The 22,023-nt window shown below is 37.3% G+C and overlaps 1 protein-coding gene across 2 annotated transcripts; it reads left to right on the top strand.

Annotated features, from left to right (window-relative positions):
* The first annotated feature begins 333 nt into the window (after nt 1–333).
* On the top strand, nt 334–18,585 carry CREG1 (cellular repressor of E1A stimulated genes 1). Of its 2 annotated transcripts, XM_058185852.1 has the most exons (4): nt 338–681; nt 6,128–6,247; nt 9,748–9,935; nt 13,294–18,585. In XM_058185852.1, coding segments are annotated over exons 1-4 (561 nt in total). In that variant the 5' UTR covers nt 338–429; the 3' UTR covers nt 13,295–18,585. The 2 variants fall into 2 exon arrangements, with proteins under 2 accessions (XP_058041836.1, XP_058041835.1); XM_058185853.1 differs by lacking the exon at nt 13,294–18,585 and having other exon boundaries at nt 334–681; nt 9,748–9,936.
* Nucleotides 18,586–22,023: the final 3,438 nt, after the last annotated feature.

The raw sequence follows: 22,023 nt of genomic DNA on the forward strand, positions 1-22,023 counted from the left end.
TGTCATTAAAACATATTTTTACTATGCTGACAAATACAACCACATAGCCCTAGGAAGATACTTAAATATCCAGTCAAACAGGAAAACTACATTATCGGTTCCTCCTTGTTTACCTAGCCACACGTTTCGTTTACTGAAATTTAAGGCGTATTATCATTGGTGGATAGCAATATAATCCTCCCCACAACATGTAGCTATGCCCACAATGTTTTCCGCCATTAGTTAGGTCTTACTGGTTAAAAAGGGAGTAATCTGAGCCGCCATTGGATGAAAATAGTAGCAACCCTCCTTTCGTGGGAACTTTCAGAACCAGGCAGGTATTTTATTGGATACGAGGAAGAAGGGCGGGGCTGCCTAGCTTTTTAAGTGCCCGATTTCCCCTATCAGCCTTAAGGGATCTTTTCCAAAAGTGTTTGTGAAGGACGTGAGATGTGGCGGCTGGTGTGGTTGCTGGCGGGAGTGACCGCAATCCCCCCGCACCAGGAGACGGCAAGGGTCGCCCGCTTCGTGGCCCACATGTGTGACTGGGGCGCGCTGGCTACGATCTCCACGCAGGATCCTCCGATGCGGGGCCAGCCCTTCGCCAATGTCTTTTCCGTCAGCGATGGGCCGGTGGGGAAAAGTAGTGGGGTCCCTTATATGTACCTGACGGAGCTGGAAATCTCAGTGCACGACCTGAAGGTGAGCGGTGGCTGACAGCTTCGTCCTGGGTACGTTGCCTTTGAAGGAAGTGCCCGGCTGGTTTGGGGTTCTAATGTGTGGCCCGGCATGGTCGTCAAAGAAGAAAATTCAGTTTCCTCCATCAGCATTTTCGGTCAGGTCTTAGGGAAATATCCACTAATAGCTTTCTTATGAGGAAGGTTAGACTCGTTCGGATTACTAAAAATGGTTTAAATGTACACCCCCCCCCCCAAGAATTAGTTTTCCCTGTGTATTGCAGGTTGATGCGCTCCACTTTTGTGATTAATCTATAATAGGTCAAATTAAATCTAATGTTGTTTTCTGTGGCTATGAGAGCATAGTTTTAAAGACAAGTCCATAAGTACCTATTGGCTTTTTGAAAAAGATGATGCAAAAAGAATCATGAATTATTTTTCGGCATAAAATAACAGATCTTTATGTGATGTCCTGACTATTCTATTTAGTACATACTGTATGCTTCTGTGTTTTAGTTAATAAGCCTGTGGCATGAGAATTGCAATGAAAAGATTTGACAGTCATAATTCAATCCCCAAACTGAGCAGAAATTTCATGCCGGTTTTCTGGCCCAAGGCTGAGTTTCTGGCTCAAGATTGAAAAACTGGGTGGGATTTTGTTTCACTTTTTAATATTGGAGTCTGGAATTTTAATATTGTAGTGGCAAGAAGGTGTTTTAATTTTTCCTTCAATTTAAATAGCAACGCCTATTTTCACAGAATGGCTATTTATCTTGCAGAACAAAATAAACATGATATGGCTTATTTTATCCTGTATGATAAACAGACGGTTCTGATGGTAATTCTGAATTTTTAAATTGGACAAATGCAAAGATCTTATGAAAAAGAAGTTAAGTGTAAAAATATGGATAAGATTTGTGAAAAGGATCTTGGAATCATAGCTGATCACAGTAAAATAGATTGAATTTTAGGCTGTACAAAGTAGATATATAATTGCAAAACAACCCAAAGCAATAGTTTCACTCTGTTCTATATTAAATCTCAATAACGTATACTTTTGTCTCCATTCAGTGGTTTAGTTGCACTACCATAGTGCTCCAGTTATACTAAGCCACATTTTTAAACAGTGTTGAATGAATTGTAATAAGTAGATTTGTGCATTATATTAAATCACAGAAGTCACTTTGTATATTATACTAAGCTATGGATTCATTTAATTATTAATACAATGTGTGTATGAAGGTAGCTACAGTGATATTTATTTGTGTAGAGAGGAGTCAGTGTTACACTGATCATGGCTGAGTATTAAAAATACATGTTCTGCTTCCAAACAATAAAGATTTAGGGATGTCAGTGCTTAAAAAAGATTAAACATTTCTGTAATAGAAAGATAATTTGCACATACTGAACATTCACAGCATTAGGTTTCACAAATCAGATTTCTTATAGAATGAGGGCATAGAATTTTGGATCCATTTCTAAGAAAGATTGTTTAAAGTGATAATCATAACTGGCCCATTCTTTTTACCTAGTATGGGAAATTGTCAATCTATAGGGGACTCAGGTAGCTGTTACTAGAGCCTTATGTCATTTACCTTACATATGACATTATGACAAGCCATCCTCTAGAATTCCTTTCAGTTCTTTCTTGGTAGCTCAAACTCTATGATGAGTTTATTTGGAATTTTTTTGACCTCACTCTTATCCATTCTTCTCCTTTATCTTTCATCATCTTCTAAAATAATAGCGTAATTGGAAGTAATCTCTGTGTAGGTGTGTGCATAAATATAGAGGTCAAGCTATATTATATTATATTTAAAGATAAGTAGATGAAATGATGGCAAACTCACATTCAGTTACAAGTGATTTAGAGGACACATTTGGACACCTCCATATCTATGATGTGCAAGACATCCTTTCTGAGGGGATAGTTGCAAAGGAAGATTGGTCTGTGGGTAACAGATGCAGATTAATTTTAAAAACCATGGTTGTAACCCTTAAGAAGTCTATTCGAGATTTGGGTACAAACTCTGGAAGAGATGTACCAGTATGCTAATCTGGTTCCATTTTTGTGAACTTTTCCCCATCTGGACTAAAATATGAACTGGGAAGTAAGGATGTGGCAAGCAGTTTCCAATGAGGAAACTAATTCAATAGGATGTATATGATTTTCAGCTGATGCTGGAGTGCCAGAAGACCAACAAATATACCTGATTATTGAAGTTGGTAAGGATGAGAAATTTTCTGTAGTTTGCAATGCCTTGTTCACAACTGATATTATTGTAGGGGAATCTTGTCATGCAGATGCATTGAAAAACATAATCTGGTCTATCTTAAATATGCTATGCCATCTTTCTTTTCCAGAAGGAACAAACTAAAGAGATATCCCACTGTTCCTTTTACTATTGCTTTTTGGATTTATTTTGATTGAAAGATGTCTCTATTACATCCATATGACACAATACAGGCAGTCCTGTATTCGCAAAAAATGGGCCCATTTTTTGGCCTCCCGACCCCCCCACTTGTTGCGTTTTTGCCCTTCCCAGCCCTCAGGAGCACTCTGCAGGCCTCCCAAACCCTCTGCACATCCAGTTTTTGCGAAAAACAGGCCTGTTGTTGGTGCACAGGGCAAGGTTTCGTGAGGCCAAAACTGGCTGTATTCAGTGTATAAGATGCACAAACATGTCCACCCTCTTTAAGGGGGGGGAAAAAGTGAGTCCGAAAAGTACGGTATATCATAGTCAGCACAGGATAGAATGTCTCCCTACTGAAGGCAGAATTCAGTAGGACTGTTTTAAATCTTATTTTTGGGGTGATAAAGGTCTCACAGAAAGCACACTTCTATGTATTTGTTAAAAGACACAGATATCATGTCTGCTGTAGATTCAAAGTCAAATTAAAATGATGATATAGCAAGTTATGTGCAATCTTTCAGTTTATCTAACACTGACACCAGATTGTAGTAGTTCAGATTAATCTGATAGTTACTACAGGTAATAACAATGATTTGAAATGAAGCTAATTGTTTTGAAAGACTGGAAACCTTATATGGACTTTTTACTAAAAGAAATGAAGAAATGAAATGTTGATTTACAGCATGTTTGAAGTTTAAGATAGACTTGGACTATATAAGGGACTGAAGAAACCTATACAATATCTCAGAGGAAGGAGGGATTATAAAATTGTGCCTACAGTGTCTCTTGAAAAGAAGGTAGGAAGCTATTCTAACTTTAGTTCTTTTCTCTTTTCATCTTTTTCCATTTTTTCTCTTTTTCTTTTCTTTTTTCAATTTATCTTTCATTGTATGGAAAAATAGGTAAGTAGGAAGATAGAAGAGAGTGGGGAGAGAGGGAGATTTTCCCATGATGATATATTCATAATTATCTTAGTTTACAGGTGGTTCCATATTTCTTAATATAGTGGTAACAAGTATTATTGCCAGTATTTTATAGTGCATGTTTTCAATGCTTGCTTCTGATTGGCAGCAAAGGGAAAAAATCCTCTAATGATAGATTACTATACATTGATGAGGATTATGCCACAAATATTTCTACCCTCTTACGTTGAACTTCATGGAATGTCTTTTCTTCCCTTCTGAAGTATGCAGGAAGTTGTGACATCCTTAATCTGTACGTTGCTCGACCTGAATACAGATTTTGAAACTATCCACTCCTGTTTGGGAGTTCAGCTATATCTCTGAAATGCTCTTAATCTAGAATTTGTACACATTTTGTTTGTTGTAGGAAAATAATTAGCTACTTAAAGTTAAGTTTGTAAGACTGTGAAAATCTTAAATTCTCGAGAAATGCATGTCTAAACAAGTAAGCTGTGTCTTGTCAACTTGACCTCTGTATTGAGTACTTGAGAAAATAGTTCTATAAATAACATGACCTTCTACTATGTTCCCTCTGTATGTGAAGAGACATAAAGATTTGTTTGATTTGGATAATGTTTTTTAAAAGTCTTGATAATGAATACTCCACTTATTTATTTATTGGACAATGCACATTTAGGGTCCATTGACTTCTTGCTCATTAGAACCTTGAATGAATATTACAAGCTCGTCTCTTTAGCTTTTGTTATCTTGTTTATATCTGAACTTCATGCACATTTTGCAGCTGGATTTAATATTAAATGTACACACATTTTTTTCATAGATGGTAAGAACAATAGAATTCTAAAGATCTTGAAAACATTTTGCCTATTTGTGACGTTTTAGATGATTCCAAAAAAAGTGCTTTATCTGGGACAGGCTTGTATATTTTGGAACTCTGTTCTTGAAATTAGAGTCCATTGATTACTCTGTCATATGTGTAAAATTTGTCAGATAAAAACTACTGGAGATTGTTATAAAGTTCTTTCTTTGAAAAGAGAGAAAAATGTAGCATTCTGTTATGTGGTGTATAAAATATGAAGAACCTAAAAAAACATTTCTAAAAATGTTTTTGATAATTCCATGGTGCTTATTGGACCATGAGGCTAACTCAGTGGTAGTCAACCTGGTCCCTACCACCCACTAGTGGGTTCCAGCTTTCATGGTGGGTGGTAGGGGTTTTGTCCAATACTGAAGCACTTTCCTTTTTTTTAAATTTAATTGACTTTTTAAAAAAAATTCATAGTATTATTTAAAAACATTTTCATTAAGTTTTCATAAAATTCCCCATGACAATTTAAATTTCTGAAAATATACTATTTGTATCGCCTGCACATAAGTTTAGTTCACATTACATAAGTGAAACTAAATGGCGCTATAGTGCGACTGCAAACAAAAGACCCTCATCCCAGAATAGCTCACACATCTCCCCCCACACACCACCCAGCTGTAACAGACAAACAGAGCTGGTAGCCAGCGCCCCCCCCAAATCCAATCCACGATGCACGAGAGGCATGCGCAGACGATGATACACGGCGCATTACTGTGGAACCAGTGGTCAGTTAGAAAATTTTACTACTAACAGAGATACAAAAGTGGGCAGTAGGCATAAAAAAGTTGACTACCCCTGGGCTAACTTGTCCTTTCCTCATTCTGAAGGACAATATCTTGAAAAAATGCTGCTGCTTTTTATCTCCAGAATACAGATGACAGCTGGAGACATTTTCCACAGATAATATATTCAGTCATGAATCAGCAAATTCTTGGAATTTAGTAACCTGTATCTGGGTTAATATGGAAGCAACAAATGTAAAATGCTTATATTTAAATCACATGCGGCTGTAACTTCACTTTTTCCCCAAAAATAAATTTGTTTGAATATTTCAAGAGGTCACAGTTCAGTCTTGTGCCTATAGAAAAGGCTGAGTCATCATCATGTGATTTTTAAACTTTTACACTAAATAGAAAATGAAACAAGCAAATTCAAGTGTTTTTGGTATGTTACCTTTGATAACTATATGTCAAATTATCTTTTAGCATTATTTTACTCAATGAGCCTGGAACTTTGATTAAACCCAATTTACTTCTTGTATTTCAGGTGAATGCAAATGCCTCCCTAACCATGTCCTTGGCACAGACCTCTTATTGCAAGAAGCACCGTTATGATCCGCAAGATCCTCTATGTGCCCATGTGATCTTCTATGGCATAGTTGAGAAGGTAAACCAATATTTGTGCTGGTAACAAGACTATAGATGTAAATTCTAGCTCGGAATTAGAAAATAGTTTTCATAATAGTGTGTTTTAAACGTTGGTGTTAACATAATCTCTGTCTCGTGAGTCTGCATATTTAACAGTAAAAATCCATATAAATATTTGACCCTGATGTAATGAAGGGAGTTTCTTATTTTGTGATGAGGAAATAGCCACATAGGACAGTGCATTGTCTTCTCCCAGCTACTTTCCTCATGCATGGGACTCTGCTGCTGGAATTGAGTCATCTCACAATGCTTTGCAACTTATGTGGTAAACTACTGAGGAAGCCATTATAGAGCATTGCTAAAAAGGATATTTGTCTGCTCTCTAGTTTTGGGATTTAATAATAATAATAATAATAATAATATTTTAATTTGTATACCGCCCTTCTCCCGAAGGACTCAGGGCGGTGAACAGGCAGATAAAATACAAATATACACAATAGTTAAAATATCCCTTAAAAAACTAATTTAAATGTGCCCAAATATTAAAATAACATACACCCCCATAAGATTATAAAACTTTAAAAACCCATCAAATTTAAAATTTAAAAGTAAAAATCAAGCTAGTCCAGCCATACGAAATAAATAAGTTTTAAGTTCGCGGCGAAAGGTCCTAAGGTCCGGTAGTTGTCGAAGTCCGAGGGGAAGTTCGTTCCACAGGGTCGGGGCCCCCACAGAGAAGGCCCTCCCCCTGGGGGCCGCCAGTCGGCACTGTTTGGCTGACGGCACCCTGAGGAGTCCCTCTCTGTGAGAACGCACCGGACGGTGGGAGATAGAGGTTGGCAGTAGACGGTCCCGTAGATAGCCCGGTCCTAAGCCATGGAGCGCTTTAAAGGTAGTAACCAATACCTTGAAGCGCACCCGGAAAACAACAGGTAGCCAGTGCAGTCTGCGCAGGATAGGTGTTATGTGGGAGCTCCGAACCGCTCCCTCGATAACCCGCGCAGCCGCATTCTGAACTAGCTGAAGTCTCCGGGTGCTCTTCAAGGGGAGCCCCATGTAGAGAGCATTGCAGTAGTCCAGGCGAGAGGTAACGAGAGCATGAGTGACCGTGCATAAGGCATCCCGGTCCAGGAAGGGACGCAACTGGCGGATCAGGCGAACCTGATAAAATGCTCTCCTGGAGACGGTCGCCAAATGATCTTCAAAGGACAACCGGCCATCCAGGAGCACGCCCAGGTTGCGTACCTTCTCCATCGGGGCCAATGACTCACCCCCGACAGACAGCCGCATCTGCAGCTGACTGTACCGAGGTGCCGGCATCCACAGCCACTCCGTCTTGGAGGGATTAAGTTTGAGCCTGTTCCTCCCCATCCAGACCCGTACGGCTTCCAAACACCGGGACAGCACTTCGACAGCTTCACTGGGGTGGCCCGGGGTGGAAAAGTACAGCTGAGTGTCATCAGCGTACAGTTGGTATCTCACCCCGAAGCCACTGATGATCTCACCCAGCAGCTTCATATAGATGTTGAACAAGAGGGGCGAGAGAATCGACCCCTGCGGCACCCCACACATGAGGCACCTAGGAGCCGATCTCTGCCCCCCTGTCAACACCGTCTGCGTCCGGTCAGAGAGGTAGGAGGAGAACCACCGATAAACGGTGCCTCCCACTCCCATTCACTTTCAGAGAGAAATTGCTTTCTTCTTCCCAGTTGGCAAGATGACGAAGGCCATCTTTGGCCTAGAAAACTTCATACTACAACATATTTATTCCTTTTTATTGTGGCAAAACATGTTTATGTAGGCATATAATTGCTGCAGTCAGAAGAGACTTTTGACAATTTCAACCTTTATAAACATTCAATAAAACATCTACAGCATAACTATACAAATAAACACCACATAAAACAATATTGTTTTAATCTTCATTTGGAGCTTTGCATTTCAACTTAATTCAAGGAACCAGATGGTATTAGAGAAGGTGAGACTCAAATTCTACTCAAATTAGTAGGAATTATTCCAAAGAAATTGTCTATAGTATTATAGTTCAAATGATATCAGTGTTTGAAATTGGGGTGGGCAACCTGTGGCACATACAGATTACATTATTTGCAATAGGCAAAATTATTCCAGAATGTAAGAGACAGTGACCCAAAGAAATAAAGTTGTGAGATAAGGACAAAAAAAGAAATACTACTAATTCTAATCTATTTCAATGTCATTTATTATACCTCTCCATTATCTTATTCTACCAAAATATACAAATTTATCCATTTGCTCAATATTTTCACTATTTATATAAACCTGAAACTATTTACTATTTTCCCTATTAAAAAGAAGCTACTTTACTCTTTGATGCATTATCAGATCCATATGCTTCATTGCTTCATATAATACAGTATACTAGAGTTTGTTGCAAATTATTCAGTTTTCAGTCAACAATGTGACGCTTTGCATTGAAAAGTACAAATAACAGTCACAGTGCCTGCCAACTTTCCTTCACCTTCACCACAAGCATTCCTTATAAATATATCCATAAATATAAGGATACATATACACATCCTTGACTTGCACATTGACTGTGCTCATTTATTAAAAATTCCACTTTAAAAAAAAAAATATATTTGAATTTATATCCCGCCCTTCTCCGAAGACTCAGGGCGGCTTACACTGTGTTAAGCAATAGTCTTCATCCATTTGTATATTATATACAAAGTCAACTTTTATTGCCCCCAACAATCTGGGTCCTCATTTTACCTACCTTATAAAGGATGGAAGGCTGAGTCAACCTTGGGCCTGGTGGGACTTGAACTTGCAGTAATTGCAAGCAGCTGTATTAATAACAGAGACTTAGTCTGCTGAGGCCCCCTCTTGTTCTCATGCATGCTTTATCTCCATCTTATTGAATTCAACAGTTAACCTTCCATATTCACATAAAACATTCAGTAAATAAATCCTGATTTTATCACATGCTTTCTCTAAATCAAAAAATGAACAATAAACTTTCTTCTTATTTTCATACATTTCTCAATGATTGCTGAAAAGCAAAACTCTGCACAAGGCCACACTGCTCTTCTTAAATTTTTCTCATTGTTACCCAAAAGAAATTTTATCATGTACGATTTGTACATGATAATTCATAAAATGATTTAGTACAGTTTTAAAAACAAATGTAATTGCGATCCAATCCTAAAAATATTTAGTTCGAAACACTACATGGTCATCCAAGCAGTAATTGGGACCAAATGGAAAGCATGGTCTGCTTTTTCTGTGCAACTAAAGGTGTTCAACTTGTCAGGCACACAGTTTTCCAGCTATTGGTTGTGCGAGTATTAGCTACTGTATGTGCAGCGCCAGCAATTCAAAGTCAACAATTCCACTGGATTGAGTCCAGACAGCTGTTCAGATTCTAGTTCCATGCTCTGTTATGTCCTGGATTGTCCTATCTTGAGAAGACTTGCAGAAAAATATAATGGCTAATTAATTTGTTGTCTTTTATATTGCTGAAAACTCTTTTTTTAGGTTCAGAATGGTACAGAAGCTGATTTTGCAAAGACAGCACTGTTCAGTAGACATCCTGAAATGGCATTTTGGCCTATAGGGCATAACTGGTTTTTTGCCAAACTGAACATCATCAACATTTGGCTTCTAGACTTCTTTGGTGGAATAAAAACTGTGGCCCCAAGAGACTATTTTAACGCTACACCCTAGTAAGTGCTCCATTTTGTTATATAATTTTTGAAGTAATATTTTTGAACTCTTGATTTATGATTCTGACACATATAATACAAACTTGAATTCTCTCTCCTTTTTATCAGAACCACTTTAATGTATTTATAGTTAAAATCCTTTATCTGCTGAAATCAGAGTTGTTGTGTCCTCCCTCGCCTCTGTCCAAGTGATGGCTTAATTAGCCAGCACTATCAGCTCTGGCAGCAGAATAGCCAGCATCTGCCAAGAGCCTCCGTTATCTTCCACGACGCCGGTGAGTCACTCAGAAACAAACTTCAGCTCTTAATCAGTGGATTTGCCTGTTACAAAGAGACACAGCAGCTCTCGCTGTCTTTTATATCCTGTGGGGTGTGGCTCCATGACTCAGCACTTCCTAGTCCTGCCCCATCCCTGCTTCTGTTGTTCCCTCCTCTCCTGCCTACAAAACCTATGATCCAACCAAGCCTGATTGCTATCAGCTGGGTCTGAAGGCATGGCCTGGGGGGAGGGAAGAGTCAGGGGACGGAGGCCTCATTATCTCTTCCACCTGGCCTGTGTCTGACTCCTGGAGCTGAGCCAGGGAAGCCGGTGCTCCCAAGGTAAGTCCTGATGGCCCTTTCCCCTCACTTTCCAAGTCACTTTCTGGCAGGAGGCCCGGCTCGGGGGGCGCAGACACAACAAGAGCCTTCTCTGTCATGGTGCTTGCATTATGGAACATCCCCTCCGCCCCTTGAAATTAGAGAATCAAGATCACGTGAAGTATTAATACCATTTTATAATACCTTGGTAAGACCACACTTGGAATACTGCATCCAGTTTTGGTCGTCAAGATGTAAAAAAAGATGTTAAGACTCTAGAAAGAGTGCAGAGAAAAGCAACGAAGATGATTAGGGGACTGAGGGTAAACTTACAAAGAACGGTTGCTGGAATTGGGTATGTCTAGTTTAATGAAAAGAAGAACTAGGGGAGACATGATAGCAGTGTTCCAATATCTCAGGGGTTGCTACAAAGAAGAAGGAGCCAAGCTATTCTCCAAAGCACCTGAAGGCAGGACAAGAAGCAATGGATGGAAACTAATCCATCCAAGAGAGAAGCGACCTAGAACTAAGGAGAAATTTCCTGACAGTTAGAACAATTAATCAGTGGAGCAACTTGCCTCCAGAAGTTGTGAATGCTCCAACACTGGAAATTTTAAAGAATAGATTGGACAACCATTTATCTGAAATGGCATAGGGTTTCCTGTCTAAACAGGGAGTTGGATTAGGAGACCTCCAAGGTCCCTTCCACCACTGTTATTCTAATTCTAATTCTTTGACATTCCAAAAAGCCCTCAAGGCGTGACTATCAGGCCTGGGATTCTCAGGGAAGTGAAGTCTTACTTAGATGGCTTCATTGTGGAGTGTCATTATTATCCTCCTTTCGCCTATTTATTTATTTATTTATTTATTTATTTGTCACAACGGTATATATAAGCATAAGCATGAAATAACTATACAATATATAAGCATATATATAAGCATAAGTATTAATAACTATATTAATTGGATATAATGAAAGGAAACATTAGGACAGGAACGGTAGGCACGCTTCTGCTCTTATTCATGCCCCTTACAGACCTCTTAGGAAAGGGGTGTGGTCTCTTCTCAAAATTCCCAAAGCTTTAACCAAAAACTGTCTACTATTGACCTCACCCCATTCCTAAGAGGTCTGTAAGGGGCATGGATAAGAGCACAAACATGCCTACCGTTCCTGTCCTATTGTTTCCTTTCATTATATCCAATTAATATAGTTATTACATACTTATGCTTATATATATGCTTATATATTATATAGTTATTTTCATGCTTATGCTTATATATACTGTTGTGACAAAATAAATAAATAAAAATAAATAAATAAAAATAAATAAATAAAATAGCAGACAGTTTTTGGTTAAAGCTTTGGGGATTTTAGGAGGAGACCACAGAGTCTGGTCGTGTATTCCAAGTATGAATAGAATAGAATAGAATAGAATAGAATAGAATAGAATAGAATAGAATAGAATAGAATAGAATAGAATAGAATTTTTTATTGGCCAAGTGTGATTGGACACACAAGGAATTTGTCTTGGTATGCTCTCAGTGTACATAAAAGATTGACACAAATGATGGTCAATATATCAATATAAATCATAAGGATTACCAGCAACAAGGTTACAGTCATACAGTCATAAGTGGAAAGAAATTGGTGATGGGAACGATGAGAAGATTAATAGCAGAGCAGATTTAGTAAATAGTTTGACAGTATTGAAGGAATTATTTGTTTAGCAGAGCGATGGCCTTCGGGAAAAAACTGTTCTTGTGTCTAGTTGTTCTGGTGTGCAGTGCTCTATAGCGTCGTTTTGAGGGTAGGAGTTGAAACAGTTTATGTCCAGGATGTGAGGGATTTGTAAATATTTTCACGGCCCTCTTCTTGATTCGTGCAGTATACAAGTCCTCAATGGAAGGCAGTAACAACTCTGTTACTGAAGTCATATTTTCTGCAATCAAGATTGGAGTGGTTAACATTAAGCTTAAATCTATTGTGTGCTCGTGTATTGTTGCAATTGAAGCTGAAGTAGTAATCTTCAATAGGAAGGACATTGTAATAGATGATTCTATGAGTTAAACTCAGGTCATGTCGAAGGCGGCGGAGTTATATATATATAATTATATAACTATATAACTATATATAACTATACATAATTATATAACTATATAATTATATATAACTATATAACTATAGTAGATTGTTATGATATTTATTAATATGGATGTTTATATTTTATAACTGTTGTTTTTACATTTGAAATCAAATCAAATCAAATTGATTTGATTTGACGTACCTGTTGTTTTTGTATTTGTTGTTTCATCTGATAATTGTGTACTACCCAGAGTCATTTCTGGTAAAATTGGAGGCAATGTAAATTAGATAAATGAATAAAATAATAAAATAAAATAAAATTGCCCTGTTCCTTTCACTTTTGAGGAAATTGACTACTGTATAATACGTCAGATCCTAGGGCTAATCCCAAAATGACAGATAGCTGTCTCTTGCTTGTAGATAGCCAAAATAGAATTACATGAGATTGTGTACTTGCATAAGTACTTCCCAATATGCATAAAAGATAATGAAGTTTCTATAGCCTGCCATCTATTCTGGTATTGTCTGCTTTGGCTGATAATGGCTTTCCCAAATCTCATACTGGAATTTTTCTCTGCCTTGCAGCTGTGATCTTGCTTTGCTTTTATTATAGAATTTTGAAGGAAAAGTGCCAAAATGATTACTTCACAGTGCCAAGATACCATTTTAACTAACTTTCTTGTTTATCCTTTGTAGGGCTTAACGTTTTTTGGATGTAACCGAACATCTCTCCTTCCACTAATCAGTTCCATAACAAGAAGATAAGGACTCTATGGGAACTGCAAAACTCTAAATCTGCATATTCATTTGAAATTCTGATGGACTGTTTATGCGGTATGCACTTTTTGTGATGGAACACCCCACCACCAAGCTTTTAAAAGTCTGAAATTCGTGCCAAGAAATCTAATTCTATGAACACATTTTTTAGGATATGCAAATCGATGCAGCCTGCATAATTCATTTTGCCTTTAAGACTCAGATTTTTACAGAGAGTTAATTATTTTTCAGCAAGTCTATAAAAATAAAAATTCAGTTGGGGCAAGAAGAATATAATTATAAAACAGAAGTAAAGGAAAATTTGGGAGAAGAAAAAGGGAGGTAAATAATTGTAAACTTAACTTTGGTGTGACCAAATATTATCATATATTCATCTGCCCTTTAGAACTTTCTAAATAGCATCTTGGATTCAGTCCTTACTCACCTGTTGGATGATTTTATTGTTGGAATCAGCTGTGTAAATAATTGTACACCATGATTTGATTTGATTGTATATTATGTATTACCTTTATTCTCCAACCAGAATTTCATGGTTAAATGGGTGGTTAAAATAATTTATTAAATAAATAAAAGTAATGAAATGTGTCAATAAGTCAGTGACATGTGTTCAGAAAAATGAAGGCTAAAAAGATGTGACTGTGGCAACTCTGCAAAATTTCTTCAATCGCCTACAAGAGCAGCAGAAAGGGTAATGAAATATGAACATTTTTTTAAAAAAATTGCTACGTAATCTATCATCTTTGTATTAGTGTGCTATGCCTAGTAGAACATGTTTGTTTTTTAATGGCTATGTGCTGATCTATGACCATAATAAAGATTTCTTTGATTTTATATATGATATGATATGAATGGCTTAGCCTAGGTGAAAAAATTCCTCTATTCATCCATATTTCTATGTTACTGTTAAAAATAGAACTTTCTAGTCCCTTAAAACTGGATATATTTATATATATATGTGTGTGTGTGTGTGTGTGTGTGTGTGTTTTCTGAGGTTTTCGTGGGTGTTTGTATGTAGGTCTTTGGTTATTCGGGTTTTCTTCCGCATAAAATTGGAAGTGTCTTGGCGACGTTTTGACGAAGTCTCATTCGTCATCTTCAGGCTGGTATTTTCAGCTTCATGCTTCTAGGAGCATTGCCAACCACCTAGGTTTTAAAATCATGGTTAATGCCCTTATCTGATTTGTAAGCCCAGGCACTGGGGCCTATTCAACAAACCATAGCTTTGTTTGACGACTTTAGCCATTTAGTATAAGTGACTTTCATCTATGTGTATTATTTTTTAGTTCTCCAAATTCTGAATACTGATTATATTTTACCAATTTTGGATAGTTATTTTAAAATTAAATTATTGTTGTTGTATCCAGAATGTAACATAGTGGCAGAATTTGAAGGAATGCAAGCTAGTAATGAATTCTTCTTTGTTGAAGAGAAAGGAGCTATTGTGATTCCGCTTCTTCTCTAGAAGCCATTATTGGATGCAATGGGATTGGACAATTTTTGTTCGGTCTTCAACCTTATCTGCTGTCCAACTTCCCAGAGTCACTGAGAGTTAGACATCTTTCTATACAAATGTAGTAGATTACACTTATTATTATCATCATCCTTCCCTTTTTTAGGGAAATTGTAGAGAAGGTAGTAGTTTGCAGTCCCAAAGGCCTTGGAGGAAACAGATGATCTTTGAACCTTTCCAGTTTGTTTTAGGCTGTGTTATAGCATCAAGGGATTGATAGCACATAGGGATTAATGTGGATGACCTCTGGTGGGCTATGTTTGTGGCTGGTATCTTCATCTTAACCCCTTTTAATTTCTTGTTGACTTTAAATACTATTCAGTTAGGAATGGAAGCCCTCTTCTTTGGTGGTTTTCTTCTTTCTTCCAAGCCTGGTTTAGCCTCAGGGATGTGTGTTGCGGTGTGGGGCAGGGAAGACTTAAGCTTCCCCTTTGTTGTTGTCATAGGGAAAATAATGTTTGAATGAAATTCTGTATATATCTTTTTCATGAATAATATCCAGATATGAATATATGTGCAGTCTTTAATACTATGCATAAATGGAACACACATTCTGTCTCTATAGAAGTGCATTGCTTGCTTCTTATAAATGGCGTTCGCTGTTCATAGATCCACATGGGTCCTACCACGTCCGTCTTCAAGCACTCTTTAAAAAACTAGCTTTTCCCCAGATTTTAGATTATTTGGGCTCTGGGAATTATGAGAAATGTGCATGGTAAGTTTTGCTCCTTGAATGAATAATCTTTTTAATGCTGGAATATTTACTTTAAAACAAATTTTCACAAAGTTGACTGAGAAATATAAATACTTGAATAAGGTCTGAGGTTGCCAAGTTATAATGAAAAATGAATATAATAAAACTCACAAAAATTAATATAAACCCAAAATTTGTCTTTTGTTTGTAAATGTGTTTCTAAAACAAATTTATACTTTTTTTTTAATTGAAAAAGTTTTAACAAACAAAAACATTTTACCCCCTTTTCCCCCCCCTTCCCCCCACAAAAAAAAAACCCCTTTTTCCCTCCCTTCCCCCCTCCCTTCACCACCACCCCGGCTTCCCGGGTCAATCACAAGGTATTGTTATACATAAACCAAACATAGAGTAAAATTTTCCCTTCTAATCCAATTAACCTCATCCAAATCTTTTCATTTCCTAACCCCCCCATTATATAAAATAATACATCCTAATTATTCAAAGGCAATCTGATATCTCTTAATCTGATATCTATTTTGTAAATAATCAATCCATTTATTCCATTCAGTTAAATATCTTTCCTGCGTATTGTCTTTCAGAAAGGCTGAGATTTTAGCCATCTCAGCCAAGTTAGTAACTTTCAATATCCATTCTTCTATTGTAGAGAACTCTTTTTTCTTCCAATATTGTACAATCAACAGCCTTGCTGCTGTTATTAAGTTCAAAATCAATTTAATCTTAGTCACTGTACAATCCGTTATAATTCCCAAAAGGAAAAATTGTGGCAGGAACTTTATCTTCTTCTTCAGGACATTTTGAATAATCCACCATATTCTTATCCAAAAGGCCTTCATTTTCTTACAAGTCCACCAAATATGATAATATGTAGCGTCATCACAGTCACATCTCCAACATTTCACTTGGATATCAGGATACATACATGATAATTTTTTGGGATCTAAGTGCCATCTATAAAACATCTTATAAAAATTTTCCCTTAGATTCTGTGCTTGTGTAAATTTAACATTTCTAACCCAGATTTTCTCCCATATTTCCAACATTATTGATTCCTGAATATTCTGTGCCCATTTTATCATACAATCCTTTACCAAATCCTTTTCCGAATCTATTTCAAGCAACACATTGTACAATCTCTTTATATGCTCCTGGGTCTGATTTCTAATTTGCGTTATTAAATTTTCCTCCCTTTGCATTATACCAATTTTTTGATCTTCTTTCCACCTAGCACTTAGTTGTCCATATTGAAACCAAGTATAATTCCTCCCTTCTTTATTTAATACCTGTAATGATTTTAATTGCAAGCTACCTCCTTCAGCATACAAAAGTTCTTTATAAGTAATCATTTCCTGTTTCTGTTCTATATTTATATTCTCTATTGCATGTCTGGGGCTCACCCATATAGGAATCTTATAGTCTAGTTTATAGGAATATTTTTTCCAGACCCGCAAAAGAGCACTTCTCAACACATGACTCTTAAAAGCCCTATCCACTTTTTTTTCATAAAATAAATACGCATGCCATCCATATAATAAGTCATAACCTTCTATATTCAAAATTCTTTCCTCCGTTAAATTAAACCAATCACTTATTACTGAAAGGGCTACTGCTTCATAATATAGTTTAAAATTAGGCATTTTTAAGCCTCCTCTTTCCCGTGAGTCCTGAATTATTTTCATTTTAACCCTCGCCTTTTTACCTTGCCATATAAATTTATTAATCCCAATCTGCCATTCCTCCAAATTTTTATCTTTCTTGATTATTGGTATCATCTGGAACAGAAACAGAAATCTAGGTAACACATTCATTTTGATAGCCGCTATCCTCCCCAATAACGATAGTTGCAGTTTTTTCCAAGCATTCATGTCTTTCTGAACTTTTTGCCATAACAACTCATAATTATTCTTATACAGTTTCCTGTTCGATGAGCTAATATAAACCCCTAAGTATTTAATCTTTTTTACCACCTCAAATCCTGTTATTTCCTCTAATTTTTGTTTCTGTTGTTTTAGACATATTTTTGATTATCACTTTTGTTTTATTCTGATTTATTTTAAATCCTGATAAATACTTTTCCGTATTTATCAATTGTAAATTTATACTTTGTTTTATTCCCATAATTTGTTGTTGTTAGTTGCAGTCGTGTCCGACCCATCGCAACCCCATGGACAACGTTCTTCCAGGCCTTCCTGTCCCCTACCATCCTCTGGAGTCCATTTAAGCTCACGCCTACTGCTTCAGTGACTCCATCCAGCCACCTTGTTCTCTGTCATCCCATTCTTCTTTTGCACTCAATCTCACCATTAGGCTCTTCTCCAGTAAGTCCTTCCTTCTCATTAGGTGGCCAAAGTATTTGACTTTCATCTTCAGGATCTGGCCTTCTAAAGAGCAGTCAGGGTTGATCTTCTCTAGGACTGACCAGTTTGATTGCCTTGCAGTCCAAGAGAGTCGCAGGAGTCTTCTCCAGCACCAGAGTTCAAAGGCCTCAATTCTTAGACACTCAGCCTTTCTTATGGTCCAACTTTCATAGCCATACATTGCAACTGGGAAAACCATAGCCTTGACTATACGCACTTTTGTTGGCAGGGTGAGGTCTCTGCTTTTTAGTATGCTGAATTCACATAATTAACAGTTGTAATCTTTACAGAGAGTAAAAAAGGCTTATTGGTAGCTGCCTTTGTTATATTGTTACCACTTTGGATGAGATATATTTGGAAATACATTTAATTTATATTAACAGCTTTTCCTACCTTTTTGAGAAACAAAAGTGACTTACAGATTTTTTTACTATGCTAAAGTGCATACTTTTCATTACATATGAAAAATCTATTTTATATAATTATTGCATTGTTAAATAATATGAAAATAACTATTCCTGGAATAAATTTGAATTTTTTGTTTGTTATACTTAATGTATAATAAAGTGAAGTGGATGGAAAATTTTAGAAGTGTGAATCATCTGCAAAAAATAAAGTTACTTTGCACTATGCTTTCCGAATCAATTTTTCTGAAATGAATCATGATTTTTAAATACATTTATTTTAAAAGGAACACTGGTTACCACTTAGATTTATTCAGATTGCATTCATAGCAATGTTTTGATGAAAGAGTGCATGTCAGCAATTTGTCTATTAAGATTTTGTTTTAGATCATCTTTTGTGTGTGTGTGTGTTTATAAAGGGAGTCAAATCAACCAGGCCTTTAAAAAAGAAGTAAGATATGGTACAAATTCTGGCTGAAAACAAAATAAATCTGGAATGCACAGGATGTCTTTCAAGAACAATGAGGGAATTAACCATTTTAAAGTTTTTAATATTTTTCTTGCCATTCTTGAATAAATTATTTACCTGGTTTTTTGTTTTTTATTCATTTAATCAATTTATAAGCTTCCTCAATTGATTGAAGCTGTTCAAGTGATTCTAGATGATATGTACCATAGTAAAACAATAAAACAAATAGAAAAACAGCAATAAATAACTGAAAAATTATATATTACTAGACTGAGGAAGGAATCTCCATGAACACCAAGGAATATTGCATTAACGCTAAATAGGTAAACAAGTCACTCTACTTCAGAGTCTGCTGAGAAAGCCACATTTTTTTAGGTTTCCTGAATAATGGCTGAGTAAGGACAGTACAGACTTCAGAGGATATGCTATTCCATGGAGCAGGAACGGCTATGGACAGAAAGTATTTTCAAATGTCAGACCTTCAAGGTACCCCACCTCAAAAATAGAAATGTTAGAATTCAGTTAATATGGGCTATAATAGCATATTCTTGAAAACTTATCAGCATTTTCCCCTTTTTTATCCTCTACCAAAGAGAATTAAGGTGCAACAATCTTGAGTTTCTTTCTCTTATTTTCCTGTTTTCCCAAGCTAAGGTCACATTTTCCTAACAGTTGCTGTCAATTTTCTTCAAAGCTATCTATGTACTTCCTCTACACTAAGGTCTCCTAAATTAACAATTTTAATGAAGGGACCCGCATCACACGCCCCTTCCTTGACCGGGATGCCCCATGCACGGTCACTCATGCTCTTGTTACCTCTCGCTTGGATTACTGCAATGCTCTCTACATGGGGCTCCCCTTGAAGAGCACCTGGAGGCTCCAGTTGGTTCAGAATGCAGCTGCTCGGGTGATAGAGGGAGCCGCTTGTGGCTCCCATGTGACACCACTCCTGCACAGGCTGCACTGGCTACCTGTGGTCTTTCGGGTGCACTTCAAAGTGTTGGTTACTACCTTTAAAGCGCTCCATGGCTTAGGGCCAGGTTATTTACGGGACCGCCTACTGCTACCGATTGCCTCCCACCGACCCGTGGGAGGGAGAGACTCCTTAGGGTGCCGTCCGCCAAGCTTAGGGAGAGACTCCTTAGGGTGCCGTCCGCCAAGCAATGTCGGTTGGCGGCCCCCAGGGGAAGGGCCTTCTCTGTGGGGGCTCCCACCCTCTGGAATGAACTTCCCCCAGGACTCCGCCAACTTCCTGACCTTCGAACCTTTCGCCGCGAGCTGAAGACATATTTATTTATTCGCGCAGGACTGGCATAGAATTTTAGATTTTATTCGGTTTCTAATTTTTTAGTGGGTTTTACCATTTTAAATATATTTTAATCTGGGCCAAATTTAATAAGTTTTTTAAATACTATTTTATCTTGTATTTATTTTGTTGTTCTGTTTTATCTGGCTGTAAACCGCCCCGAGTCCTTCGGGAGAAGGGCGGTATACAAATCTAAATAAATAAATAAATAAATAAATAAATAAATAAATAAATAAATACACCCATTGTACTAGAATTATTAGAAAAGACAAATGTAATAGCACTGAGGCAGTTCCACAAATAACAAGACCCTAAAACATAAAGGGTTTTCTGTATGACTACCCGTATCCTTGAATTTCATCTGAAAGCTAACAGGCAACCATTCAGCTTTCAGATGAAATTCAAGGATATGGGTAGTCTTATATAAACATATAAACTTTTTTGAATGTGGATTCTGTCATCTTAGTCTAATCCTCTGAACTAATTATTCCTCAGATACGTAGAAGGATGTGTTCCATGTGGGCCCCATTACCTTTTATTCATTTATTTCTGGAATTTTTATGCCACCCATCTCACTGATACAGTGACTGGGTGGCTTACAATAGAATATAAAGTTTTTTAAAAAGTCCTACCAGATAATTAAAATTAGAGGAATTAAATAGAAAAGCTAAAAACCAAGATGACGGGCAGTCTGGGGGTAGGGATCTTCTATGCCCATTCAGCCACCCAATGTACCAGGCCCGTTTTGAAGCAGAGCAGAGTTTTCAGTTTTTCTGGAAGGCCAGGAGATCAGGGATGAAATGCTCCTGGTTCAGACCGAATCGCCTGATCCAGTAGCGATGGCAGGTGGTTCGGAGAACCGGTAGCAAAAATCCCTGCCCCCCTGCCCCAGCTGAGCCGCGCAATCATCAGAGGGTTTTTTTTTTACTTTTAGAAGCATTTTTTATTCAGCCGAAAAAATGCTTTTAAAAGTAAAAAAAAAAAAAGGCTCTGATGATTGTGTGGCTCAGCTGGGATCATCAGAACCCTTTAAAATTATTTTTCTACAACCTCTTTGGCCAAAGAGGTTGTAAAAAAAAAGCTTTTAAAAGGCTCCTCTGGTGATCCAGCTGACTTACCTGATCGCCAGAACCTTTTAAAACCTTTTATTACAACCTCTTCGGCTGGAAGAAAAAATGCTTTTAAAAGTAAAAAAAAAAAAGTTGGCCACACCCACCCAGTCACATTACCCTCCCCCCTCACCAAGTCATGCCCACAGAACCGGTAGTAACAAATTTTGCATTTTACCCCTGCAGGAAGTGGACCTTGCCTCCAATGGGAGAATATTCCAGAGGGCAGAGGCAAATAAATTTTACCACTGTCATATATGTAAAGAATAGTTGAGGGAAATTCTTATTCAGAAGCATGGGTTCCCTGAGAAGTGAAGATTGAGTTTGCTTGACAGCACCTTGCTACAAGAAAAAGAAACTGAAACAGTGTTGCATTTGTACATTTATTAGCAACTTGATTTGGCAAATTAATAAATGAAACTTGTTATTATACCACACTATCCCACACACTCCTTTCTCAGGTTTACATGCCATACATTTGAGGAAGTAGGCCGTGATCCACAAAACCAAATCCAGCAAATTGACTTTTCTTTAGTACCACAAGACTCTGCTATTTTTGTTCACAACTACCTCTCAGGAAAAACTAGAGTAGAGCAACTACCTCTCAGGAAAAACTAAAGTAGGTGGCTACCTAGCGGCTTATTTGTTTGTTGTTTTGTCAGGAGTGGATCTTATGGAACACAGAGATATGTCAGGCCTCTTTCATGAAAAAAAATGCTACAAGATAGGAGTGAGATAATCCCTTTAGCAAGCAATAATTAATATCTCTCTGGCAGCAAATG

This window comes from Ahaetulla prasina, chromosome 5 (assembly GCF_028640845.1).
Source record: "Ahaetulla prasina isolate Xishuangbanna chromosome 5, ASM2864084v1, whole genome shotgun sequence".
Lineage (NCBI taxonomy): Eukaryota > Metazoa > Chordata > Lepidosauria > Squamata > Colubridae > Ahaetulla > Ahaetulla prasina.